The sequence below is a fragment of the Scatophagus argus genome, chromosome 21 (genome assembly GCF_020382885.2).
Source record: "Scatophagus argus isolate fScaArg1 chromosome 21, fScaArg1.pri, whole genome shotgun sequence".
NCBI lineage: Eukaryota > Metazoa > Chordata > Actinopteri > Scatophagidae > Scatophagus > Scatophagus argus.
This window is the reverse complement of record NC_058513.1, coordinates 3199400-3219700: the sequence shown is the minus strand read 5'-3', so window position 1 is coordinate 3219700 and position 20301 is coordinate 3199400. Positions and strand designations below refer to the sequence as shown.

General features: G+C 41.7%; 1 protein-coding gene across 2 annotated transcripts in view; it reads right to left on the bottom strand.

Moving 5' to 3' along the window:
• The window catches only part of gas7b (growth arrest-specific 7b), a 53630-nt gene extending 33664 nt beyond the window's left edge, over positions 1-19966 (bottom strand). Inside the window, exons 1-2 of one of the 2 annotated variants that reach the window (XM_046377395.1) lie at positions 19578-19966; positions 217-334 (exon numbers count right to left, since the gene is read on the bottom strand). In XM_046377395.1, the coding sequence (XP_046233351.1) occupies positions 217-334; positions 19578-19757 (298 nt within the window). In that variant the 5' untranslated portion in view covers positions 19758-19966. The remainder of the gene's footprint in view (positions 1-216; positions 335-19577) is intronic. The other variant, XM_046377393.1, reaches the window with a different exon arrangement.
• Between the last annotated feature and the right edge of the window lie 335 nt (positions 19967-20301).

The following is a 20301-nucleotide window of genomic DNA, read 5'->3' as shown; positions in this document are numbered from 1 at the left end:
GGTGTCTGTGTCTTAAGCACAGAGCTGGCACCAGGAGGCGATTAGCCTAGCTTCGAATATAGGTTGGAAGCAAGGGATGCTAATGCATACCTTGTTTTTCAGGCTCTGTACCTAACGCACACACAATGATATCAAAACTCACAGCAGTGATATAAAATGTGCATCCCCAATAGAAGCAAAGTATATCCTGGCCTGTTACATTTCATTGACTCTTACCATTGTTAGTGGTGTTGACATAGTATCGCCGCCCTTGTGGAGACATGTAGCACCTCCAGTGAGGAGGCAGCGGGTCTCTGAGGTCCTCAACAGGGAGCTGACTCAGAGATGCAGTTCTCTGTCAAAACAGCAAAAAAACAAAAACAATATCAATAAGCACACAGGAAGTAACAAAGATTTATATCTCAAAAATAAATGAAACAACTGCTGGAGATAACCACATACTAGAAGATAAAAACAACAACACTGAAGATCGGGCTACACAACAGATGCAGTAGAAATGTGTAGCACTCAGCTTGGGTTCAGTGAGGTTCTCATTTCCTCAAGTATTTCACAACCAGCAACCAATGACATCATAGCAGAGAAGGCTGAGCTGCTGCCACTGCCACACAAGGAACAACAAACTGCCTCTGCAGTTGGACTGGGACCCTGAGCTCCAATATACAGCTGAAGAACACGAGAGGCAAACTGCACACATCTGCTACTGATTAGCAAGAAAACAAGAGGCTGAGACCATTGTTACACATTGTGGAGATGCTGTTTGGAGACCTGGGAAAGCCAGATGAAATTCCATATCACCTCCAGTGTGGTTATTGGGGACCTTGCCAAGTCATTCAAGCTTCTAGAAGAGATCAGTTTTAGGAGCTGCGAGGAAAGTCAATCCAGTCACTGCTGGCTACATATGATTCAACAGAATACAGCAGGAGAAGGAGCGTTCACTAAACCGCAACTCTTAACAGTGACTGTCCAATCACAGCTTTACTGTCATAAATGTGCATGGGAGACTGGCCAAGCTTTGCATTCCTCTGCATGCTGATAACCTCTGAACACACTGTTCAGTCCTCTTTTATAAAAGATTTTTCTTGTGTAATGTTAAAAATGAAACCGACATTCTGAGAAAATGTCCGAGTTTTGTTTTGTCCGTCTTTTTACACGTAAGGATGGCAACTACTTGATAGTTTTGGTTGATATAATCTGCTGTTGAAACACATCATTTGAGCTGTGCATTTCATGGTCACTGACTAGAAATGAGAAGCCTGAAAGTAGACAGTAAGCATAGATAAACAAGATTTGAGTTTGGCTAGCTTACTCATTTGTTTCATGAGCTGACCAATCACAGCTTGGAGGGTGCAGGACTTTAAAAAAAGGCTGACACACTACAGTAAACTTTCGACATGTTGTACTAAAATTACTGACAGGTTAGTATTTGCGTTAACAAACTGGTGACTAATCACCAGTGTAGACCATATATTTATATAACGCCCAAGGAGTTAGTGAAGGAAGAAAACCTACAAACACTCTAAAAGTTGGATGTGTATTTCTTAAACTGCTGTACTGTCCAACTGGAACTAAGATTATACTATGGTAGGCTAGAGGCTAAATAGTTGGTTATTATACAGAATTCTAATCAATATGAGTCAAAACTTCCAGGGTTACCTATCATTCCCAGTCCATCCCTGTCCCAGGCCAATCAGTAGGCTATGGGTTAGTTCAGCTGTTTGCATGTAGAGAATGAAAACAGGAAATGGCTGCGATTGAGGAAACCAGTAATCAGTGAGACTGGCAGGTCTGAATTCTCTTCTCTGACTCCGAAAAGGTTTTGGGAGGCCACTGCAGTGACTTGTTTAAATCAGGGTGGGTAATGGGAAACAGAAATGCTATCCATTATCACAAGACACTGCCTCACTGGGTGTGAGTGTGTGTGGATGTGTGTGTTTTTTCAAAGACATTTACTTTCTCATCAACAATTTCTTAGTGGTAATCAAGCAGTAGTAAGTTGATTTAAGCATAGACTGTCTTTGGAGGTAAAAGCTGCATCACTTCAGATGATGAAGTCATTCTCTACCCTAGCTGGATGAAGAGAATGAAAAAAAACAACAACCCAGAGTTCTCTGGTCTCACAGGACCGGAGAGTATGAATCCATGTCAACCCTGGGTGACTTATGACTGCATGTAATTACACAGTCTCTGACAGCATTGCAGCGATGTTTTCGCTTTGATGGTCTCGGTGGTCACTGTTATATTTGTCCTTCGTGTGCCTTTGAGAAACAGATTTGCCTAAACAGTCCACTATTTTCCTTCAGCAGTGAAAAGTAGTCATGGATGTAACAATGGATAAACTCCCAACATGCCATTAAAGAAAATATGAGCTATTTCCAATCATATCAGTGACACAGGATCACATGTTTGTGTACTGAAAAAGAAATGGAAGGAGAGAAAAGTCAATAAGACTGCCAAACCACGGATTCAGTTACAATGGAGTGAAGCGCTATAGTACATGAATTTGTGCAGAGGCAAGGTACTCTTCTGCTCATAATGCATTTGTTTTCACTGTTCTGCTGTCCAACTGGGTGAAAACAGAACAGAGCAGACGAAAAGTGAAAGTAGGAACACACTGATCTGCTAGAATGCCTGCAGGGCAAAAACAAACATACCCAGTTGCATTTAAGTGTCAGTGTGGTCAGCTTGCATACTACCTGCCCCCTCCGTGTGCGGTTTGTCAATTAGTTTATGGTATTTGTCTTTAACACAAACGACGGTGCAGGAGCCACCTTAAGGCCCCTACAGGAGAACCCGTAGCAATCAAGAGCTAAAAGTTAAAGGGGCTGTCTCGTCAAATCTAATCTTGAACAGGTAAAATGCTCGTGGAGTTCAGGCCAGAGTTGATATGCAAAAACTAGAGTCCACATTTATTTTCTTTGACACTATTAGACAAATCTCATGTCTGTGTGTTATGTACAGAAGCAGTTAGAAGGTGCCTGGATTAACATAAAGACCTCTAAAGTGTCTGAATTAACATATCAATCGTAATGTTTTCATTATGTACAGAAACAACGTTTTTTTCATTTTTTTACATGTCTGTTTGTGTATGTATTAATTAATAAATTAACTGTAATAATTAAGCTTTAGAGCAGTCTGTAGAGGTATATTTTCAGTTTAGTCAGACCCAAGCAACTATTTTGCTCAGCAGAGCTTCTACAAGGCCTCTGGCCACCAGTCTGTCAAAATAAATCAGTTTGTGATTACTTTAATCTCAGTTAGTGTTGTTTATTCTGGTTTAGTTGTGACTTACAACATTGCCCAGTGAGTTTCTCCTACAGAATCTTTAATTTTATATTGTGTTACTGATATATAACCCAATAAAGTGAAGTTTGCAATGTTGATGAGAAAATGCTGATAACTTGATAAGAATATCAGTTTTTGGCTAATCTAGCTAGCAATAACAAGTACTTGTTCACATTAACATGAATTGTCATATAAAGATCCAATGCTGTCATATCATGGTGGCCAACCCTAAGCGAGTTTGTATTATCAATATTCTCCAGGAACAACTGAGTGACTGAAATGTCTGGGTTCCATCAGTTTCAGATCCAGGATCAGTGCTAGCATGTGCAACAGACACATCCTGGTGACTTTCCTGCTGGTTTCCTTCAGACTCTCTGTTGTTTGATCACATGTTCGTTATCAGTGAAATGATACCACGGTGTTGTTTTCCTCTGAGCTAAGCAGAAATGACTCTCAGAAGCAGGCAGAGACAGATGGGAGTGGGCCGCTGGTATTCGGAAAGACACAGATAACGTTCATAAATCTTGGACAAGAAAATATTTGAAGTTGTTGACATGGTTCCTTTCAGTGCCACGATTAAAAAAGCGTCTCTGAATCTCCGTGGAAGTTTCTGTCTCCTAAAACATCCACAGATCTGCTTCAAACTGAGTCTCAAAATCTGAGCAAATCTTTGACTCAACAGCGTTCTGAGCCTCGGTTTAAATTCTCCCCGCTGACAGAAGTTTGTGACAGATCTGACAGTCCTGTCCTGCACATAAAAATAACAGACATGAGTCAGGGAATGGGAGCACCTTGGTGGTGGGAAGTGTGATGAATCTCAGAGCCAGCTTGTTTCGGCATATGCAACATTAAATAATGCACCATTCCAGATGGTTAACCTTCTAAACCCCAGAGTGCCTTTGGCTCCACGTTCACATCATGCCAGAAAAGCCCCTGGCAGAGAACACGAGGACTCATCGCAGGCTGCGATGACTGAGGAGCGACCACAACAATCAGTGCTGTCTGTGAGCTCCACAGAAGCCGTCGACATGTCTGTACTCCAGTGTGAAAGATGAACTTTTAATTCAACCTGTATTAGTCATTACAGCTGTCATTCGAGAAACATGAAGATAAGATAACAGAGTCTAGAAGAAATATTATTTTTACCAATAGCCTGTGACTTGTGTGGAGTGTATTTTAATTAAAATGCCTCTATCAGACAGGGAATATAATTAATATGAAGAAGGTGTTTTTTATAATTATGTCTGGTAAGTATGGCGTCAGATTTAATGTCATATCTCATGAGTGCGATAAAACATGCTCATGAGTAAATTATTTCACAAGCGCAGACATTAACTGTCAACTACACAATATGCTGTGTGAATGGCTGTGAGTATCTGTGCATGAGAAATGATATTTTGCTTGTAAGGATGTTTTATCGCATTCGGGACGTATGACGTAAATCTGGTGTGACACGTTTGCCTTCAAAAATGATTTCTTTGACTTTTCCCAACGCTTACAACAACCTTTTTACCATTTTTCTTCTGGCAGTAAGGAAAAAGAAGAAGAAGAAAAAGAAGAAGAAGAAAAAAGACAAACTTGGGGGTAGAGATGTGCGACATGCAACTAAAGTCCAGAAAGTCCAGAGAGGAAGCCAACAGCGGCTGTGGTTATAGGGAACACATCAGGACTTCTGTCAAGCTTTTGTAACTTAAGCTCAACTTCAGATTAAAAGGATCACCTTCCCAAAAAATGAGAAAAATAAACTGGTCTGTAAATATTTTTAATATGTCACTGTCAGATGTATTATCCTGCTTACAGTCAGTAAGACGGAATTCCTGTGATTTAGTGACAGTCAAAGTGTTTTGGGTTTTTTTTTTGTTTTTTGCATTTGAGGGAACATTGGCTGGCTAACGGTGGCAAAACATGCTGCTGAATTGTGGACGTTGCTGTCGGTGGACAAATTGGTCACAGTGTATTCTATGTCATAGATCTCGACGAACATCCGTGTAGTTACGGCCTTTGCTCTTTGATTGTTAGGGACTCAGATCTGATGTTTACTAATCGTCCCTTGGGGTGGAGCTCTGGCTCGACAGAAAAGAACAGAAACGGGAGTGACAGTTAGGGACGCAGCATAGGACCCCTCAGTTACCACAGACACAACTGACCTAATGTACAAAGAAGCACAGCCTTTCAAGATGGTGAGTTAAGTAATATTCATGTGATTTGCTAACAAGGTGCAACCTTTATACTTACACTTGTTGCTCCCAAGTGGCACAAAGAATCGGTTGTTGCAGGTTTGGGTATGAGAACTTTAACAAAATCCAAACAAAAAACAAAACCATGATTCAAATTCTTTTACATTTAACAGTGGGGTGCTAATTGCTAAAGTTCATTGGTATATCTGGGCCCTTCCTTTGATCAAAATTGGCTTTAAAATGTGGTGGCATGAAGACAAACTCTAATATGTCAAATGTTAATGCAGCTATAAAAGAAGAAACCAAATACTTCACTGGTATCATAAACAGATTCCCAGAATTTCCTTTCTCAGATTATAGACATTTCCCACACATCCCCAAACACAGGCAGCATCTCTTATTATGGAAAACAAAATACCTCATGGTCTCTCTATTTCAGTGACACTGGCTCTCTGCCTGGAAAACTAAGAATAATTTGTTAAATTCCCTTGGAAAATACTTTTAAATAAACAGCCAGTTTCACTTTGAGGTCAGTCAGGAAATAACGGTGTAGTAAACTTGGTTCACCTGGATTTTAACTTTCTCAGCTGAGCCCTGCAGTTAAGATCCTGCTTCTTCAGACACGTAGAAAAGTTTAAACCCAGGGTATTATCGGACATTCTAGTGAAAAACAAAACAAATCTGTGGCATAATTTGAGTAATAATTTAACAACAGGGGATAGAAGGGAGAAGCAGGAAAAACTGACGTCAGTTAAATGTCAGCAAAGGAAAAAGAGATTAAGAATGAATAATTGGATACTAAAACAACTCTCTAAAGACTTAAATGGCATATTACATTAAAATGCTTCTGAGTAATTATCCTGTTCTTTCAAAAAAAATCCACTGGATAACAGAGTTAATCCCAATCTGAGCTGGCTGTAACATACAAGTTCTTTCTTCCACTGACATCAAAGAATAAATTATTTTTAGCTTTAAAGATCCTGAGTAGTTTCCATCATTGAGCAACAACCAAACGCTGAGTCGTAAGCTTTCAGCAGGTTAGCAGCGTCTCTACACACACACACACACACGCACACACACACACATCGATTGTCCTGAAAAGGTGAGTCATCAGATGCAACTGTCGCTGACTGAGATCACATGTATTGTGAAATGCTGGTCACCCACTCACTGGCTGTGTGGAGGAGGACCAATGTGCACCCTCAGTGGTCCAGAGTTTCAACAGACTGGATTAGTGAACAGGACTGAAGTTTAGCTGTCCTCACACATGCCTGAGTGACTCAGCACCTCCTGACTTGTGACAGAGTGTGTGTGTGTGTGTCTGTGTGTACATGTGTGGTCTGCATGGTGTAGTTGCAAGTGTGGGTGTGAAATAGCTTGTGCCATGTAGTACAGTATACTGCAGCTCAGCTATGTTTATAAGCTGAACTTGACCTCTGGTGACCCCTGTGGAAACATCTGGATTTGGGAAGAGGAGAGTCTGCAGGGTTCAAGGTCTGTGGGAGCAGCTGTCCAGTTTCCAAATGGAAAAATCCAGAGGCAGAGAGGTTCCTGAACACGAACATGAGGTGATACGTGATCTGTTAATGATGTCGAACTGATCCTAGACTACAGCACCAGAGGCCATGTAAAAACGGTCTTTTTAATAGTGTAGTTTTGTACTAGCTGAAGAAATACACCAGGTAAAAAACTGTTCTGTATCAAATACTCACTTCCCGCAGGCTTCAAGGTGACCCTGAAAAGTTTGTGCCTTGTTTCTTTGCGATAAAGGCAGAAATTGCAACTTGGATTCTGAACAGTTTCAGTGGATCCCAGCTGGGGCCCAGAGTCACTAAGAAAATATGTCAAAACTCCTGCAGAAACTTCACCTATAAATTTCTGAATGCACATCTCCAGGGACACACTGTCACCTCCTCACAGCTCTGAGGGTCCACACAAAGTAATGTAGAGCAGACTGGTGTCAATTGTAACATAACTTAGATTTTCCTTCGTAGCACACAGAGTGCTTACAATGCATTCTGCATTTTTAGGTAGGACAGCATGTCCTAATTTTTTCTTTCTTTGTGTTCTGTGACATTGGCCCGCAGAGTACGAGCACCGATGGCTCCTCGACGGACAGCTGTTGGTGCTGTGAGGTGGAACAGTGAAGTCGGCCCCTGGCAACTCATGCAGGTCACAAAAGACACCAAGCTGTCATCGGGTGTGTGAAGTTAAACAATAATGTGGCAGCGTGATCGCCTCATCTCACACGGTCAAAAATTCCGCAGAACACATCTTTGAGTATGTTTAGATTTATTTATTTATTTTGACCAGTTTTCACTGATAATGTAATCCAATGAAACACTGGTGGTGATGGTGATTGCATCCTTAATGAACAACCAGTCAGCTCCCCCAGCAACTGTCTGATCATGTTCGTCATTACCTAAGATGAAAATTTTTAAATGAGGCCCAAGGGATACCTGCAAGATGTTCACCACTGCAAACCCAAACACATTTTCATTCCAGTTAGTCCTTTCTGAAAAAAAAACAACAAAAACAAAACAAAACAGTGTGTGGCATGCTTGTCTGCTTTGGTACACTGTTAAGACATTTCATGCTGTATACAGGCATGCACGTCTTGAGGAGAAGCCAAACAAATTCCAGCTGTATACATACTGGAGCTGAGCTGTAAACAGCCACAAGCAAGCATACAGCCACAAAGTCTTTTTCATGATGAGATGCAGACAGAGAGTGTGGGCCATGTCTACTCGGGAGTTTCTACTAAAATAGTAGCGAGGTACACAGTGGATGTGGACTGTGATGTGGTTTTCCCTGCTCGCTCCCTTCTCTACCTCATCATGTCAGAGGAGCACGGGTTCAGAGATGTGACAGACAGGGGGGAAGTGTCTGTTTCCTATTATTCACTCATAAATACCTCCACCTTCCTTCTCTGTGGCGACGCTGCCATATCTGCACGCCCCAGGTTACTGGGAAGTTCACACACAAATGCTGAAGCGAGCGTCTGTGCGAAAAGGAGACGCAGCTGCCCAATCAACACTGTCACACAGGAAGAAGTTCTGATCCACGCATACAACACTGTCTCGGACTTAATTATCACGGTTAAATAAAAACCTGAGGCCTGTTGAATCTCCAGCAGTTAGAGAGCTGTCAACGCAGCAGGTGAGCACGGAGCCCTGCATGGATTACTCTTAAATTATGATATATTTTAAAACTATTTCTTTTATTCAAGACATATGAAAGAGATGAGATTTATACATTGTCAGAGAACCTAACTGTATATAAGCACCTGATTAAGGTTCCCATAGTGTCCAAAGTCTGCTGACATACACTCACTCTCAAAAATGTGAAGTTAGTTGAATTATTTGGAGCAGTTACATTTGATGAACACCAGCACTAATGAGTTAGCTTTGATTGATAGAAACTATCTTAATAATCGACCAATAGGATTAGTCGTTTTTCAAGAAAAGATGCCAGGTTCATGATACTTTATTTTAAGAAGTTCCTCCGTGAAACTGCTCACAACAATGTCTGTGGATTATCTTGCTGTACTGGGTCATGATTTCTGGAAAGAGACATTGCTGTTGAGGTTTTCAAATGTGTGTATATATATATATAGACGCGTAAAGCAACACAAGTGAAGGTCCGCCTAGTTCCTTTATATTCAAGAGATTCAAGACATCCCTACAGTACAACAGGCCAATACGTGTTTTGATTTTGTGGTGAACTGTCCCTTTAAACATTTGTATTTTGTTGATTTGTAATGATCTAAACACAGCTTCAGAAGCAGAAGAAATTGGATACACTGAAGTTGGATGATATCTATTATAGTAAAATAAATATAACATTTACACCACAAAAATCTAGTACTCCAGCAGGGACGCTCACTAACACACCATCTGTACATCTCTGTAGTTGTGGCCTGTTATCGGCCCCAGTGGAGACTGTAGTGCTTCTTGCCCTTGAGGTCTGAGGCTGAGTCGAGAGCCCTCTGGGATCACTCAGTGGGCGTTTAGACCTCATGTGAGAAATACAGCCAGGCAGAAAATTCTCACATGTACGCTTGGCCGCTAGCTACTAGACCCAGAGAGAAGAATGTGTCAAGATATGGCAGGACAGAGCTGGAGTGAATGGAGGAGGAGGAGTGAAAGAATGAAATAGTCATTGCAAGGGAGACAGAGTGAGACAGGGGGAGGGAAAGAGGTCCATGGGGGCTGTGGAGCGTATCTTTATTTGGGAGACATTGTTTTGGTTTGGGCAGATGCAGGAGCCTGAAGTGAAGCCTCATTCCCAGATGTAGACACTTCAGACCCTGGGAGAGAAGGAGGAGGGAGGAGGGACGCGCACGCATGTTTCAGGCACACACACATACCGTACATTCACACATACGTTCACACAAGCTGTCATTAGCGTCCGCTGAGCGCCTCAGCACTGGATTCGTGCGTGCAGGCTAACAGAGCCTGTTTTGTTACCCATCCAGTTCATGTGAATTTCCCAAGCCTTGCTCGTCTCACTGTCTGTCCTTTAAGCTTCCACTTCAGCCATACAAACGACGAGACTGGGACAGGACCAGTGTGACATACACAGTGCACTGCATGTGAAGGAGCATGCTCTGACAGTGTGCAGATCTTATCTATAGAGGGCTGCTTATGTTCTCAGGATCAGATACGGCAGCATGACAAGCTGCTTTGCACACAGTACTAACTCACTGAGCACTCAACAGTAAGTAATACATTTCTTGCTGTGAACAGTCAGTTGCAGGATGACATGGACATGCCATAAAGACTTTTCAAAGCCTGCCTTCCTCACTCAGCTGGGAGAACAAAGTTTTGCAAGTCCAGACGTCCTGGTTGCATCCGGGTGAGTCAGTTCAGCATTAAGCTTAGTACACATTGCCCTCGCCTACTTGAAACAGCCTAGTTCTTAAACGTGCATGCCAGTGGTTAAGACTATGCATCTTCTGTTGGGAAATATCAGCAGGTAGACATTTGTGGTTCCATTGATCCAGCTTTTCCCACCTGATCTGGATTTCCCCCTCAGAGTATGCCAAATGGCCCCATTCTTCTCCAAGTGCCAAGCGTTTTGTGAGTTATGAATCACGTTTTTATATCGTATGCAATATTCTGATTAATGCTGGTTGTAGATTAACAAACCAATTTCACGTTGATGATGTAGTTCTGCTGGTTTCGACAGAGTTGACCTTCAAGGCACACTGCAGCAGTTTACAGCTGAGCTGCTTCCCAACGTGAAGGGCTTGAAGTATCTGTGCTTCTTGTTAAAATGGATCAAATGGAGCGAAAGTTCAATAAGGTTCAGCGGTCAAGACATGCTACATATAAGGGCTGTGTATTGACAAGAATCTGACGATATGATACGTATCACTGTGTTGTGATACTGTAAGCAAGGTGCATGCTTGAGTGGTAGAGTCAAATGGCTGAAGTCAGATTACAACCCTGCTGTCTAGCAGTTGGGATTTTAACAAAACACACATGAACCACAGAAACAAATGTGAGGTATTAATTAAAAATAGATACAGTGTTTTTGACAACTGTTATAGTATCAAAATAGAAAATAATGCAACATCAAAGTGTGTCAGTATTTTCTTACACCCCTACAAACTAAGCAGGCAAAGTTTTCAATTATACATGTATGATACGAGCTTTGTATAAAGACAACAAGGTCATGGACCCAAGAAACAAAATGAGTGTCTGTCTGTCTGTCTTTTCATTCAGGCCTCAGTATACTTTAAAGAAGCACTTTTCAGATTGTCAAGCAGTGTCTGAAACCCTCCATGTACTTCCAGTGAAACACCATAACAGACTCTCTAAAAGTGTCATAAAATCTCGCCTCACCTTCCACTGTAACCATTCGAACTATTCAGAAAACGTATAAGAACTTTTGTGGTTGGAACAAGTTTGTTTCAAGCATCTCCTGGTGCAAAACAAAACATTAATTCATTAGTGGAAACCCTTGAACAGAGGTACTTGAACGCCCCTGCCCTACAGAAAAGTGACAAGACCAACTGATTTCAGGAAATGCCCTTCAACTGAAAATCAAGCAATAAACCAAAGATGAGAGACAAACTCTTCATACACTCACTCTTACCATCACCACCACCCAAACCAGGCTTCCATGTGGGCGCTCTCACAAATTAGTCATACTGGTCAATATTCTAATTCAGTGTGCTGCTGTTCAAGGTCCCAAGATCTCCTCATCCAAACAGAACTGAATATCGATGACAAGACTCTTTAGTTTTTTGGCCAAATTCCACTGGTTGGAAGGAAAAAAAATGGGCAAATGAGGCCCGAGCTTAAAATAACAGTAATTACTCTTAAACTGAGCTAATGTTTTTCAAGCTGAAACTCAAAATAACCAGGACACTTAGACCAATGAGAGCTCTCCCTCTGCCTCCACAGCCTAAATCTGGTAACAAATTTGCCTTATTATATTAATCACATTTACTTTAAAAGATTCCTAAATTGACTTGCTGCCACATAACACCAGTCCTTTTAAAGCTTTCTTCCTTTCCTTTGTCTGTTGCTATGTAGCGCGGCATCGTCATCGTCATTCTACACACACAGTTTTCTCTTAGTAGATGTGTGAAAAGCTATTCTTCAGTGTCAACAAACAGCAGATTGTGGTTAGCGAGGTGCTTTCACGGTGGGCACTTCACACTCACTGAGCTGATATTTCAACCTTCGCATGGCAAGAAATGACTGTATTTTGGTGTGACGTCAGCACAGAAGAGGCAGTGTTCGTTTTCCAGTGTGCACAGGGGAAACACCTGGCAGTGTGCTGGAGGCTGTACAGCAGTGGGCTGACCCCCGGCATTCCACTACAGGGATTATGCCAGGCTAAATCACCACTCAAACCTCTGCAAGAAGAAGCCCCCCCCCCCACTTGCTCAGAGCTCTACAGTTTCATAACAAACACAGCTGACACTGGAGCAGGAGAAGCATTAGGAAGACAAAGTGGTTCTCCTTAATTTACCTTTCATTGCAAAATGCTTACAGTAGTTCCCCTGGCTACACAGAGACATGTAAGCACATGGTAATTCACACTGAACAGAAACAATACATGATGCTGTAATAATAATAACGTGAGCCCTACATTAAAATTTGGGAAAATCAACATTACGTCATCTTTAAATTGGCCCCCTCAAGTGGAAGGAAAAAGTCACCCTTGACTGTATAATACGTGGCAGGCTGCACTCCACATATTTCATCCATATGAAGGAGTCAGAGGGGAGTCTCCCTCCAGATGGCCCCTGGCAGGCCCAGCTGCAGGGCTTCTATTACATGCTAACTGCCCATGAAGATGTTTCAGCACTTGTAGGGGAGTCCTGAATTGTTATGGGAATGTCGAATGCGGCCTCGGAGCAACACGAGCATGTAACTGCCCTCCAAGCAGTCGTTACAGGCTATAACTCAGCGTGTCACCACTTCACTGATTTAAACTGGTTTTACTATGAGCTTGGTGCTTTGACAGATTGGCGCTGTGACACCACCAATACCAGCAGCTGGTGCCATGAGAGTCATAGACAAGGCCGCTATCTACGGTATCTGTTTATATGGAAGTGCTTTTTTTAAAAATCCACAACTCAGAGGTCAAATATAATATGCTTAATATCATTGAACATTAAAGTACAACAATGGAAATTTTTGGGTGTGATGGTTGATAAATACACTTTCAGCCAGTCACATCATTCTGAAAAAGCTGAGCCTATGAACATACACCACTATACTCTGTAGGAGCCCGGTGTGGACTGCACATGAGTTAATGAAGGTGAACACAAGGTGGACACAGTGCATCAGAGGCTGTGGATTTATTAACATATGAGTCCTGCTGCCATCAGATGTCTGCAGGGATTTCAAAAACCGAAGAGGTTTTCATTTAGTACAATGCAGACTGACATTCTGTTTTCTTTGTAATCAATGCAATTCATCAAGATTTAATAATTTTTTAACTTTTTATGTTTTATTATTTACCATACTCCCTAAATGTCATCTTATGAATAAAATTTATCTTTATCAGCTAATGCAGTCGTGATACATAATTTGGATTTAATCACATCATGCAGCATACAGAAACTAATTAATGTATGATGCCAAGAGGCTTTGAGAATTCTGCCAATGTTGATCCAGTGAGAAGTAACAACCAGGTGGCAGTCAGGGAGTGCAAAACTCTGCCAGTTTCTGCTGCTGCGTTCAAAGATACCTGTCCAATCACATATGCCCTGAGTTATTTACTGACCCATCAAACTATCTTTCAAGGTTTAGAGTCAAACAATTAATCAACTGTCCCTTGATCTAAGCCCAACCTGTTCCCAGCACTTCATGACAATCTGTTTGAGTGTTAGATATAGCTTTCTGTCAGAAACCAATCTACTAACAAACCACCTTTTGACCATTTGCAAACCCACCATGATGTCATTCACTTGTTTCTGGACTACCATTCTAAAGCCTAGCAGTTGCCATATTGGATTTTAGAGCCAGGAGTGACCACATCTGGATGAGAGAGTAGACCTGGGCAGGATAAACATTGTTACCCCTTGACCCTGATTGGATCTGTCTGAGAACTCGAGGACAAGACATGGCAACAACTCGTCAATCACAAGTAGCTATGCCCTAAAGTTTACCCTGCTTTATGGAATCTTTTACTCTAAATGGGACCATAATTTACAAAATGAACATCACAATGTACTGAAGAAGACCTGAAACTAGCGACTAAGACCATAAACCCATTAAAAAACTGCTTCCTGAACTGGCAAATCAAGTGAGAAGTAGGATCATTTTCCCATAAGCTTCCACACAATCACAATTCTTTAGCAACAAATGAAGCCGCTCCCTGCTGGCCATTAGAAAGAATGCAGTTTTAAGGCACTTGAAGCTTCATTGTTACTTTACGCAGTCAATGTCACTGATGTAGGTAAAAACCGAAGTGCACCTGAGTCACATACAGAAAGAAAAAAAACTGAGCTGATTGAGTAATAAGACATTACTCCATGGAATGATGGAGTGACAGAGCATTAATACAAAGCCAGATTGGGTCACAAAGATCTCTACAACATCTGCAATGACAGCTCCAAACACCGCAGGGAGGCTGACAAATTATTTTCAAGCTAGCAGGTTCAAGGAATGAATGAATCAGTCCAATTCATTTGCTGATAAAAGCTTCCAAACATTCAAGACTGTTTTGGACAATATCTTCCATTGAACTGTGCTCGGTGACATCACAGTCACCAGACAGAAACTCATAGCAACCGAGTCATCAGCGATGTGCTTTTCAGCTGCTGCTTTAACTCCCTTTTGTTCTTAGTGCTTTCTTTTCATTTCCTCCTCATTAGGTGAAAAGTGAGCACTAATGAGCCAAACACTGATATGACTCACTGTCATTATGAGTCATGATGCTCTGGTGGTAGGAATAATTACTCCAAAAATACAGTGTCGTCTTGGAGTGGATGAAAGAACCTTTCATACAGTACAGTTCATACTGTACACCCTTCAGACCTCAGTTAATATCTGATGCCTAATGAGAAGACAGACCAGGGCTCCTTCTCAAAACGTCACGTTGAAAGAAACACTAGGAGGGATGACAGTTTCTCACATATGTGAAGAGTCAGCTCTGTACCATGACCCCACATGCTGTTCAACGACAAAAAATGTTATTTGCATTTTTCCATTTTCCATTAAAACCGCAACTAACGATTATTGTCACTATCAATCTTCAAAACTGATTCATCAATTAGCCTATAAAACTGTCAGTGTAAAAGTCCCATCACAATTTCCCAGAGCCAACAGTGATGTCTTCATGCTGCTTCTTTTGTCCAAACCAACAGTTCAAAACACAAAGACTCTTTACTTGGAAAAAAAAAACAAACAAAACAAAAAAACACAGCAAATTCTGGCATTTAAGAGGCAGGAACTATTAACATTTTTGTTTGAAAACCGACTGAAACAATTACTCAGTTATCAAAATAGCTGGAAACTAGTATGTTGATCGGCTAACCAATTGATCATTAAAAGGTTGCAGCTCTATCTCATCATCAGAATTAATGAACTAGTGCAGGTGTTCATTTCTTGACTTGTTTGCTGTGGTAACAGCAGTGTGGTGACAGTATGTCAGCCTTTCAGCCTTTTCTGAGGGGAAAAAGCCGCCAAAGGGCTTTGATTGGAGCATCTTCTCATATATACCTATGAAATTTACAACCTCCTGTCTGTCAGTCATTGTCCATATCTGACTCTGTCCACCACAGTTGATGAATAATGATTTTAACACTAATATGATCGTGCTAAGTGGGGCTTGTGACCTGCCTGTTCACATCAGCAACGATCAGAAACAAAGCTAATTCAGACACACGCATGAAGTTGGCTCAAATCTCAGGACTGAAAAAACCAGATGCCGTGTGATTTATGTTGTTCACAGTGTGATGAGAAAATAAAACACAGATCTGAGTCACTTATGAGCAAAAAAAAAAAAATCTGATTTAGGCCACTTGTCTGTAGTGTGAAGCCATAGTGTAAAAGAAGCATAAAGAAGAGTTGTAATGTTATGACGGTAAACAGCAATGTTTAGAGTTCACTACCATTAGCCATCATAAGCTAACAGTCATATCATATGAAGTAAGATAAGATAAGATGAACTTTATTGATCCCTCAGTGGGGAAATTCACTTGTCGTGGCAGCTCACAAGAACAGAAGAGAGCGCAAAAGCAGTTACAAAAAATACATAGAAAATAAATTAACGATTTACAAGTAAACACTGTACAATATACAGTTATACTCAGTATATAGCTATACTAAGTTTATTGTACAATATACAATACACTGAGACTGTAGCAGCAAGGCCTTTGAATCTCCTCAACAAAGCAAAAGTGTGTTTTATTGATCGCTGTCGATTTTAGTTTCTAAAATTTCTACCTCCCTAAGTTCAGCATCAAGTGGTGGTCTCTGAGTGTGTAACGCACCAGGCGGCAATGCTCTGAATGATTCATGATGTTCAGAAGAATGGAGCTGTTTGTAGAACAAGGCCACAATACTGAAGGTGACAACAGAGCCAGATCAGAGCCGCATTGTTCACTGTGCCAGCCACATAAACCCACATCTAGGTGCTCAGCGCACGTCGGCCTGAACTTCCCATCATTTACAATCATGAAGGTGAAGCAACTGAGTTACTGCGCAACAGCCTGAAGAAGTGGCGCTGATTTCCTTACAGAGCCCCTGTGTGTTTGGGTAAATTACCAGAATGGGGAAATGGAGACTTTTTTTTTCGGCATCAGGCACTTCACTGTACCATCCTTCGCTCTGGCTCGTCAACCTACAGATGACACACTCACAGAGAACTGGCGGCGACCTCCAGTTTCACTATGTGTAATTCAGCGTACAGCCATTTCAGATTGACTATGAATGACACTGATACTGAAACCCACAGGCAAATACTATTCACCAACAACCAAACATCATTTACACATATACAAATGGAGATTACAGGGATTTTTTTTTTTTCATTTTTTCCAAATTCAAGCCTCGTAAAATGTGACAAAATAATCCAGGGTTAAGCATTCACCTGCAATGGCATCTCTGTTTATAAAGTTGGTTGTACAACTGTAAAACATCTTCACTCACACACATTTTATGGTACAATTTCATGCTAAAAAAGAAATAAATGTTGATTGATTTTCTCAACCATCACTGTCAGTATCTTCCTCATCAAGCACTTCATCAAGTTCTACATTCGATACTAAAGGAACAGTTTGTGAGACACACTTATTCTCTGTCTGGCAGAGAGTTAGATGACATGATCAGTTCCACTTTGTCTTGCCATTTGTCCGTTAAACATCAGGCTACGGGCAGGACCTGAGCACAAAGTCTGGACACACGCAGTCTACAGGACAATCTGTTCAGGACTAAAATCAAAACTGTAACTTCCTCAGAGCTGTTCAGACGTATATGATGTGAAACTTGTCTCAGTTAACATCTCAATAGAGATGCTCAATCTGGTAGAACAGGTAAAACAAAAAAGGTGATGGTTCAACCCTGACCCAGCAAAGCAAACCGAACAGCCCCCACGCTCCTTTCCCCACCTTCTCCTCTGCATCTCTTTGCTCTTGTTTACTGGTTATTTTGATGCGGTTCCACTTGAGTGGGGAGAACAGTGGAGGGGGGTGACAGGAAAGGTGGGTTAGTGGGGAGAATGTAGATGTGAAACCACAACACCACAAACATCTGATAACGTGGGCTCACATGAAGCTGAGTAGAATCTGTGCGTGAAAAGTCAGACCCGACATCAGATAAGCGTGTTGTCGTCGCTTAACTTAAGCCTAGCTTAAGGGCTGGGGTCTTATCCAGCTATGCATCTGTGTTTTATAAAGCGCGTCCATGCACCCAGCTGACGAGCAGCATGTAGAAACCAGACGGTGCTTTCTGTCTCATATTCATATGGTCATCTCTTGTGTATCATGTCCATTAGGGCCGCATTATTTTTATTACTAATTAATCTGGTTATTGACTTTAAAATAAAAAAAAACATGTTCAAATTTGACCTCCAAAAAAAAACTCAAGGTTCACTTGATAATTTTATTTCTACCGGCCTCCTATAGACTGCAGAGCGTCATAGAGGCTGAGGAAGACTGTGAGAAGTGGCTGAAAAACCCCAGAAAAACCAATAAGGGCACTTTGACTTACATTTTTTTTCATCAAACTGCAGCCTGACTGATGAAGTCCATGTTGAGTTTTCAAAAATTGCTAAAATATTGATGTTTTCTTTTCAAATTCAGTGTCATCTGCTGTTAAAGCTACACCTTATCATTACAACACTGATCCAAAATTCATAAGAAATACATTTCGACGGCAATTTCCTGTTACTTACCAGCCAGATATAAACATGCACATTTAAAACCAGCCAGGTTACCTCTGTTTCAAACGTTTTGATTTGTCTGACCAGTGGTTTAAAACCAGAAGATATTCAATTCAATAAATACATCTGAGAAAAGCAACCAAACGTTGAGCATTTTTCTTTGGAGGTCATTAAAACAGGCTGTTCTTCAGTCAGCCGAGTGATCGGCTCATCTTTTCGGCGGTACATTTCAGTAGAACCTGACAGATGCTGGGTTATTAGGCATGATGGTGATCTGCTGCTTAATTGTTTTACTTCACTGCTCAAATCACTGAAACAGAGCCACTTCATCAGTGACTGGCTGATAGATCACTGATCCCTATAGGGGACAGACACACAGGTCAGAGTCCAATCCCTAAAAGATCAGCAGCTCACGCCTAACTTCAACACTTCACAACACAAGGTGGATGCTTCCTGAAACTGAAAGCCCTGACCTGAAGCACCCACCGTCCACTGCCACAGGTTTACGTGATCGGACGAGATCTGGGATCAGGAGGCGTTCCTCGGGTGTCACTGGGTCACAAATGGTGTTACTCTTTATATCTTCTCACATTCAGAATGAAGACGTGATAAAAATGGCAGCACTGATGCCTGTCCCTGAGACTCTGCCTACAAATCATTTCCATCTCGCAGCCAAATTTAAAAGAAATTCTAAGATGTGGGAGATGTTTCCAAAGTTGCAAAAGCAGAGCGGAGGAGCCAGAGAGGGAGGAGGAGGAGGAGGAGGAGGAGGTGGGGAAGGGAGGTGTTGACCATGAAGTGAGAGAGCAGCATGTCCTGTGCATTCAGGCGCACACAGAGGAGACCTGAGAATTTGACTGGAATGTGTGTGGAATGAGGAAGTGTGCAGCCGCTCGGCCAGGCAGGAGGCTGACTGCTGGGAAGGTTGGAGTTAATCTGATAAGCACAGCACGGGAAAACGATTCATTAGTGCGCCTGTCAATGCTGTCTTTATCCTCAAGTGTGTGTGTGTGTGTGTGTGTGCTCTGAACCCTCCTTGTCACTTTGTGTGTATGAGTGAGTGAGACAGACAGAACTGAAAATACAGTTTAAAAAAAAAAAAAAAAAGAAAAGAAAGTGCTTCTCATAACAAAAGAAACATAAAAACGACAAAAGAAAGTCCGAATCATTTAAGTAACATCACATTATGATCCAATTAAGATTTGAGCTGAGTCCAAATAAAGTCATCAGCATAAATCACATGTGCGTACACCCGCAGAGCCTTACCTCCAGGACCTGGACATAACTTGAGGGGAACCATCCTCTGTCTCCATCCCTCTCTCCCTCCCACCAGCCTCCGGGCAGAGCCTGGACCACTTTGATAATCTCCCCGGCTTCGAAGCTCAGTCCCTGCTGGTGCTGCTCCCCGCTGAACGGGTACAAACTTTTGCAGTACGATCCAGACATCGCCAAGAAAAATACAACTTCTTAAATCTAGAGAGTGTTTCTCTTTTCTTTTCTTCTGTCTGAGTTAGGAGCTCACGCGACCGTAGAGGAGAAAATCGGAGCGAAACTTGTGAGAAGTTGGTGAACAGGTTCTCCTGTCCTCCTCCTCCTGCTGTCTGTCAGGACGCCCCTCTCCGCTTTGCTCCTCCAGCCTGCCTGCCAGCCTGTACGCACCGTCTGCGGCTGGCGGACTAGCGTCAAGGTGCACAGAACAGGGCAGAAAACAAATAAAATAGACTTCAAAATAAAAGCACACAAAGTTTAAAGTTGGTCAACAAATGACCAGTTATCTTGTAAATTCTATCTTTTTTTCTTCTTTTAAATACCGATGTGTACTGATGATAATACTGCAGATAGTACAGGCTCAAGTTAGCATTGCCTCTGATACTACTATAGTAGCTGAGAGTTAAGTTTGCAATTGACGTAGGAGAGAAGTAGCCTGGTCCAAATGAAACCATACAACAATATGGCTGCTTCTACTGCTGCCACCATTAGCTCACTAATA